The sequence below is a fragment of the Sceloporus undulatus genome, chromosome 3 (assembly GCF_019175285.1).
Source record: "Sceloporus undulatus isolate JIND9_A2432 ecotype Alabama chromosome 3, SceUnd_v1.1, whole genome shotgun sequence".
NCBI lineage: Eukaryota > Metazoa > Chordata > Lepidosauria > Squamata > Phrynosomatidae > Sceloporus > Sceloporus undulatus.
In genome coordinates, this window is record NC_056524.1 from 88,823,303 (window position 1) to 88,831,983 (window position 8,681).

Below are 8,681 nucleotides of genomic sequence, written 5' to 3' on the forward strand. Positions count from 1 at the left end.
CCACAGAGAAGCAGTACGTTAGAGAGTATCCCAGTTATTAGGATCAGTTGATAATCATAGGATTATGCATGAGAAAGGGAAAGAGGCATATGTCTCCAAATATCACAATACCACTAGCTCAAGATTTTCTAGCAGTGTCTATTTTCCTAGCATTAGGAATGAACACTATCTCTAAGTCAACAAGCCAGTTTTGGCCATTTTATTTTCCACCACGAATCAGTGCAGGGAGGGCAAAACTAAATTGCACATTCAAGATCAAGAGATTCCACCATATATTTAACTGTCACAACAGGGATAGCTCTCAACAATATATTGTTGTTGTTAAAGTCAATCCCATTCTTCAGCTTGTATAAGGATTGCAACTAAGTTCAGAACGAGCAGGAAAGTCTGAGGGGAGTAACAAATCACATCATCATCCATGCTGATAAAAACAATGCCAGTGCATTGATTCTGCAAGCCATGTTCCCCTACGCCACTGTCCCTCCAACTCTGAGCTGTCACTATAAGTCACCAGGGCATAGAAAATGATAGCCAGTGTGCCATGCACTCTCTCCTTGGCCTGTCACAAGATTGCGCTGTAAACAGTTTTCTTCAGGGCACAATCCTTCACCTAATGCAGCTTCCAAAATTTGCTGAGAACATACTAGTTTGCAAAATCATTGATAAAAAGCACTTGATACCCCTTTAAAACTGTGGTGTGATAATTAATTTATCACAGCAATAAATAAAATGCTGGCTGAAATAAAAATGTTTTCTAAGAGTTGTCTTTTTAAAAAGTGAAGACGCATTTATTTATTACTTAGAAGAAATGAATTGCAGATGTGTGGGGCTTCCACCAAAAAGTCCCTGTACTGGCCATCCCACCATTTCTTCTCAGTCATGAACATCTCAATGCTTCATCTGAAATTACCTCCACTTGCCATTAATGGAGACTAGCCCCGTTTAGGCATTCTCCTAACGTGTTCTATGTTCAAGAAAAGAGCAGGGGAAGGCATAATTCTGCCCTCTGCGTTTCTGTTCTTTTCACCCTTTGCATGCAGAGACTGATGCAAAAAATGCCTTTGCAGATGGTTATCTTCAATGTGTAGATGGTGACAAGAATGGCAAAGGAAGGGGACTAGCTTCATCTTCATATATGCAAAGAGAACAACTGAATGTGGCTTCTTATTTTTTTAGCAGCAGGATCATTAGCATAGATACACATGCTTATTCCCATATTTTGTAATTTTCACTTTACTATCTGAGTAGATTCTTGAAAAGAATTAACAGTGAACAACCCAATGGCAAGAGAAAGAGTAGACATTGCATACCAGAGAAAGGATTCAGAGTGAACTTGTGGAGCACACTAGAGAAGCGAAACAGTACCATTGATAGCCACTTTTCAAAAGATATCAACACATTCAGCTCACACTTCCTTATAAAAAGGTAGCACTGTGATATATTTAAAAGGCTAGTTTTTTATTGCTCATTTGTCCCATTGTTATTGATTGGGATGGGAAATGATATATACATGCACCAAATGAAGAAACCCATTTCTCATTTGGATGATGATGATGTCTACATGCATACTACTCTGGAAATTTCATGTCTTCAATCCTCTGTTGTGCAGCAGATGCTGACATGGATTATTGTTCAATGTATCACGGTGAGAATGCCGAAGCATAGTAAAGCATAGCAAAAATCACAACTGGAACTGGACAAGAAAACCACTTCTATGTATCAGCCTGAGAGCAGACTCCCTCTGAATGTTTCATAGACATATACTGGGCTAAACAGTGGTTTACTGCCCTTTTGTCCTCAGTTCATCCACAGCCAGTTTACTGTGGGCAATATAGACTCCAATAGACTATTGCAGACTAATTTGGAGTAATTTAAATAACATATGCGTATAATTTACTGTTGCCACATATGTTTTATTTGGACCAGCTTATGTTTAACAATGGCTGAGTAGTGACTTAAAGTAGAAGGGAAAGTCACTTTTAATTTTATAAGATCTCCATTAGTAGGAATTATTTCTTACTTATTTTAATGTTTTTAAAGCACCCTTCATTCTTACAGATACCAGGGCAGGGTACAAATGTAATTAAAACAATAAAAGGACCAAAACATCATCAATGTATCAAATAAAAAAAAATAACAGATACAATAAAACTGACAGACTTGGGCAATTAAAATAGCAGGAAACAAAAAGGATTTGAGCTGGTACAATGCCATTGGCACATTCATGGAGAATATGCCACAGTTGGGACACCCGAACCAAGACATTTGCCACTGTTTTTTGTACCCTGGGTTATTCAGTGAAAGAAACCCTCTTTGATAATCTTAAGTACTAGGCAGGCTGGTATATGGCGGTTATGGATTAAAGTTCAGTTTAAAACAAAGCACCATTTCTTGGGTATACTTTCACATGGAAGTCAGTCACCTACAATGCTTTAGATTCATGCTGCTATCTACCTGTTGAAACCAGAAAAGCTCCACAGACTGAAAATCAGAGTCACTTATTGCAAAATAGCTAATGGCCAGTTTACAGCTTTATGTGCATCGTTTGATTACTGAATGCCTGGAGCTGATTCACACATATGTGATCATCACTTGAGGATTGCAGCATCTGCTGATGAATAGGACATCACAGATCTAATACTACAAGCAGGACTTTCATTTTGCTTGACATCACTTTGGAACAATCATTTCCAGTCGAACAAACTCACAGAGCCATCATCAAATGTTCAGGGCTCAGCTGCATGCAATCAATCATATGTGTGAACCAGGTCTTGATGACTCACAACTGCATGTGTGAACTATTTAAACAACAAGAATATACTCCAAAAGCTACATATGATTTGGCAATTCTGATTGAAATGTTTCACCCATATAGATCTTTCATCTATTAAACCCTTTCATAGCTTCAAGATAGCTTTTTCATTACTGAGTGATGGCCGTGCTTATAAGCACCAGGCCATATAAATGCCTAAATCTAGAACAGACTTTCCCAACCCAGTACCCTCTAGGATTTTTTACACACCTCCTACAATCCTAATTCAGCATCACAAATGACTATATATTAAGGGAATTGTAGTCCAAAACATATCTGGGACACGAGGTTGTGGAATGCTAGGCTAGTTTCGTTCACCTAAGAATTTCCATGTACATTTATTACAACTTGCATTTTACATATTCCCTGTTTATTTTCAAAGGAGTCAAAAAGGGCTTACCTTTAAAATTGGGCCTTATTCTTGCATCATAACCTGACGTCCGCCCCATCAGTTTGTCCAAGAAATCTGAAGGAGACAATGTCTGTGGAGGAGATTTTCCAGATCTGGAATCATGTTCTTTACAGAAAGTCATCCTTTAAATTTTAAAAAAATATTGGAGTTATTATCAGGAATTATTCTACCATGTATTCATAGAATGTTCATGGGAGAAATCTAGTACAACCAGTTGATCCTATGGAGAAATGCATTCCAGTTATACCAGTGTTAAGCACTGAGGAATCTGAGCTTCATAACTTTGCAGGAATCAGGTTTAAAAATTTCAAAAGATTGCAGTTCGTAGTTTGATGCAAGCTTTTACTGAATTCTTCCCCATCCCTGTTCACAAATGCAGTCCATGGTTTGTGTCCAGTGTCATCCACTAAATACGCTCTGCTTTATAGAGTTGGGTTCACAGCAGCTTTGGAAAGACTGCATGGCAAAACTTGCCACATAATTGGCTGAGTTAGTGTTCAGACCAATACGAAAGCACGGAAACAGTACAAATCTTAATAGGCTGTAATTAAATGACTTGATTCTTTTCCAGTTCTGTCTATTTCCTTTGGGAAACAGGGAGATGTGAGGATTTTAATGTTATATCATCCTACATCAAGCATGGATAATGGCCCTTTCCTGCAACATCCATATCAGTTTACATCCTATTAGGTGTTAATTGTGCTCTCATGCTTTCACAGCTTTCTGCAAATACATGTTAGGCATTTTCCCCAAAGATAAATAAAATGAACAAAATGTGGACCAACAAGGAAAATGAATTCTGTCAGAAAGTATACTGACTTACAGAGTTTAAAATATTCCATTGTGTCAAAGCGCTGTAGTTCTAATTCATACCTATTTTAATAAAGCTTCTAATAAGGATCCTAAGTAATTATCTCCTAGAATCATAGGTTCTTTTGCAATATTATGTGTGTATATGCTATTTTTAAAATGCAATAAAACTGGTTAAATGTGGGTTAAAAAGTGGGACGACAGCAACCATCAAAAAAGGGGCTGGGGACAAATAGTACATTGGTCAGACTGCATATTCACAGGTGTTATATCTAATAGTGAAAACTATTCAGTAACTATTCCTGATTTATGCACTATGAAACAGTTGTAGTTATGTACCTTAAAGTCATTTGCAGTTTATGGTGATGCTAAGGTGAAACTACCTTGTGGTTTTCTTGGCAAGATTTGTTCAGAGGGGGCTTGCCTTTGCCTTCCTCTGAGGCTGAGAGAGTGTGACTTGCCTAAGGTCACCCAGTGGGTTTCCATGGCTCAATGGGGATTTGAACCCTGGTCTCCAGAGTTGTAGTCCAATCAATGATCAGACTTCTAGACCTGGTTTTCATGTTAAATGCTGCTAAACAGAATTCTTTTTTTTAACAAATAGGAGAGACGTTAGCTTAGTCTGTTGAACAGTTATGATACGTAATAATAAACTGTTTTTACCTATTGGGAATACTCATTCCAAAGAACAAATTATTTCATTCAGTTATATCAGTCTTGTGTGTATTATCAATTTTGCATATGCTTGTTGCTACAAAACAACCGCCCTTCAAAGAAATAATAATCTAATACAATTCATCTAAAGGACTAGTTTGTCAATATGCCAGTTGTTCTTTTCATTCTACTGGACATACAGGGGTTTGGATACATTAAACTGATCTAGAAGTGTTCCTTGAACTAATTGCAATCCACTGGGTGCTAGCTTCTTTCTAGATTTCTTCTAGAAAGACAGCTATGCCTGATTTACACCACATGCATAAAATGGTAGCATTTTCCCATGTTAATTAATCCAGTATAGCTGCCATCCTCATACCCTTACTTACAGGCTAGACTTGTTACCTCACAAGCATGCATGCCCTTTAAACAGCTATTGATTGTGAGAATAACAAGATAGTTAAAGTGCACTGAAAAGAACTAATACATCTTAAGTGATCTTGAGTGCATGTCCTTATACATAGAGAGATTCACTTGTCCACCCAGAAAGGACAGCGACAGATATTGGAGAACCATAATCCCACCAACCTGGGAAATATTTTCAGTTGCATTGCCTGTCAGCATCTCACACCAAAGGAAAGAGTGCCTATGCATCTTCACCATTTCCCAAATATTTTTAGTTGCATTGCCTACAGAGGAAAGAGTATCTATATATCTTCACCATTTTCCAAATATTTTCAGTTGCACTGCCTATAAACATCTCACTCCAAAGGAAAGAGAGCATTTATGCATCTTCACCATTTTCCAGATATTTTCAGTTGCATTGCCTATAAACATCTCACTCCAAAGGAAGGAGTACCTATGCATCTTCACTATTTTGCAAGTATTTTCAGTTGCATTGCCTATAAACATCTCACACAGGAGGAAGGAGCATCTATGCAACTTCCCCATTTTCCAAACTTGCATGGCTTTCCCCCCTCAAAGTACATTCCCAAACAACAACTCTTTCCAAATGGAAAAGCTGTCCCTGGGGGTCTACCCACATTCCAAATGGAAGATTTATAGACTCAGCAAAACAAGTCAGCTTGGTAGCATGCTATATCCCTGTAGCGTGGTAAATCCCTGTGCATTAAATTGGAGCTTACAGAGCATGGATGCTTTCACCTACCTGAAGTGGTGTGTCTCTAAGAAAAAGGCAAACAAGGCAGTCAAAATGTTCACTAGCTGTCGGTTCATTCCTCCTGTTGTCTGCGTTGAATGTGGAAAAAAATATCCCCAAAACAATTCCAGTGGCAGTCAAAAAGGAAGGTGTCCAAAAGTCCTATGCCTCGTCTAAATCCCCAAATCCAGTAATAATTTCAGTTTCTTTAAAATCAGGAACAGAAGAGCTTCATTTGCAGATCGTGGAGATGGCAGAAAATCAGAAGTACCAGTCCTTGGAATCATGGTTAGGTTAAGCCCTGGCTCATCCCAAGCAGCAAACACAAATGGTACAAAGCATCTGGAATTGGCCACTCTCTATCCAAATTCTGGATCCCTCCCCTCCCCCCCAGAAACCCCCCAACCCTCAATCCTTTTCTATCTGGGCATCATGCAAAGGAGGGAGATGGGAAGGAGAAGGCTGCCAGATTGATCTCTCTTCAGGAGCTGGTTTTAGCTTCCCCCTTGGGCTGACAGATCGATTTGGGTAGGAAAGGTCCTTAAAACATGGTGGTGGTGGTGGTGGTGGTAGGGAAGCAAAGAAACTGTAGGCTTTCAACTCCCCTCTCCCCCTTATCCCCAACTTCTAAATATTGAAAGAGTATGATTGGCGTTAGGCTGGAGAGATGATGGTTTTTGGGGGGAACCCTCCCCTCCCTGTGCAGGAATGAGAGAGCCAGGCACGGCGAGCCTTCCACATTGACTCTACATTTCAGCACTTGGACAGCTCTGCTCCGCGTCTGCGCATGCTTCAGGCTCCATCAAACGTGACTGGAGTTCAGAGCCCTTGGTCGCCTCCTCCTCCTCCTCTTCTTCTTCCCAAAACCAGGCATTGAACTCCCACCCTCCCTCGCTCTCTTTTTTGCTGGCAAGGAGGGATGGGGCTTTTTAAACCCATTTTCTTCTGGGCGACGATGGGGAGCTTCCTTCTGCAGCCCAGGATGGGCTCCAGAGGCAAAAGAAATGGTGATGGGGGGCGGGGAGAGATGTGGGAAGAAAGGGGCACAAAACCATCAGGCTGGAATGCCAGCATGGCCAAGTCAATCAATCAACGCAACCCCTCTTCAGACCCTTCCAGCCTCACAAGGGGGCAGCCTCATGGGGCTGAGAGGGCATCATCTCACTCCCACCCCCACCTTCCTAGTCCCCTCAGGCTGGGAGGGCGCCCTCTCAATCCCCCCATGCCCTCCCAGCCCCCTGGGGCCCCCTTCCTAGTCCATTAGGCTGGGAGGGCACTCTCTCAACCCCTCATGCCCTCCCAGTCCCCTGGACCCTCTCCACTTTCCTAGTCCCTTTAGGCTGGGAGGGCACCCTTTCAACCCCACCCCCCCCAATGCCCTCTGCACCCTCCTCCCTCTGCATCACCTCACCCCCAAGGCCCTCCAAATCCAAACCAGCCCTATCCCAGTATCCTCCCACTACTGTGAGGCAGCTGCCATGTGGTGCTTGGAGAGCAACCCCCATGCCTTCTGCATCCTCCCCCAAGGCTCTCCGAATCCTGGGAGGTGGCTGCCCCACAAGGCTTGAAGAGCACTTGCCAATTACCCTCTGTCCTCCCCCCATGCACTACCTCTCTCTCTCTCACACACACACACACATCCAGCCCTCCAAGTCCTATGAGGCAGCTGCCACCTGGGGCTCCAAAAGCACTCCCCAACTGCTCTTAGAAGTTAATCCATTTTAATTTTGGTACCTACCTACTGCTAAGGCCTATCACATGGAGAAAAGCAGGGTTTTAAACTGTCATTAATCCTGTGAAAGTTGCATGATCATGCTGAAGATTTTCATACACTCAATTAAAGAGGACTTATCCCGACAATAGCCAAGTAATAACCAGGAAGAAATCATTCAGGAGGAAATCCTGTGAATGATTTGTTGCTGGTTCTTATCTGGTTATTCCTAGGATAAGTCCTCTTTAATCGCAATGAGTATAAAAAAACCCCACCCACCCCCCGCCCCCAATTTCCTTCCATGTGATAAAGTCCTAAGATGTGTAAGTCTGATCTGAAGTCTCAGTGATTCCCACCCTCTTGGCATTATTGCCCTCCTGGCAGTCTCCAAAGGAGGGAAAGGCTGTGAAAAGCACATTAAGTCTCTTCTGGCACAAGAAGTGTCCTCGTTTCCCTGTCTCCTTGTCCTTCTTTCTGGCTGCCCCTGCCTCCAAGGGAGGAGAACACCAAGGAATGGCATAGATGATGGCGATCTTCAAATGCAGACATAGCAGAAGGGGAGGAAGCAGGAAGGAAGAATGGAAAGGAAGATGAGTTGAAGTTGCCTAGATGAGTAGAGGTTGCCTGGAACAAGACAGCTCCTTCAGGGATGCAGCCAGATGGCCAAACCTCATGATGCCTGTGTTGTTAGAATCATAGGGTTGGAAGAGACCACAGTTGTTGTTGGTTTTGTTGTTAACTGCCTTAGAGTCAACCTCAACTCATGAGCACCCTATGGATGAGACATCTTAAAGACTCTACTGTTATGCTTAAAGCCTGTCAATTCGGGCCAACGATCTCCCCAATTGCTTCACCTGCTTTCCTGCTTCAAATCTGGAAAATTGGTGCACCCATAACCATGCCATCTCCCTTCCTTAGAATCACTGCACACCCTGGCATTTTTAACATTCACAGCCAGCAACACTGCTTGTGGACAATTTTGCTTATTGGTGTCATTTCCACTGGCAGAACACTAGATTTGCAACCTATATATTTCCAAAAGAAAAGAAAAAGAATAAAGAGTGTTTCATCATTTGTAGTTAGTAGAATTGAGCTTACTTTTAGCAGTGATGTAGAAATGGGA

General features: G+C 41.8%; 1 protein-coding gene across 4 annotated transcripts in view; it reads right to left on the reverse strand.

Moving 5' to 3' along the window:
- The window catches only part of GLRA2 (glycine receptor alpha 2), a 168,938-nt gene extending 162,724 nt beyond the window's left edge, over positions 1 to 6,214 (reverse strand). For 3 of the 4 annotated variants that reach the window (XM_042461133.1, XM_042461130.1, XM_042461131.1), the window contains exons 1-2: positions 5,857 to 6,214; positions 3,213 to 3,346 (exon numbers count right to left, since the gene is read on the reverse strand). In XM_042461133.1, the coding sequence (XP_042317067.1) occupies positions 3,213 to 3,346; positions 5,857 to 5,924 (202 nt within the window). In that variant the 5' untranslated portion in view covers positions 5,925 to 6,214. Of the gene's footprint in view, positions 1 to 3,212; positions 3,347 to 5,276; positions 5,304 to 5,856 lie in introns of those variants that run through there. The other variant, XM_042461132.1, reaches the window with a different exon arrangement.
- Positions 6,215 to 8,681: the final 2,467 nt, after the last annotated feature.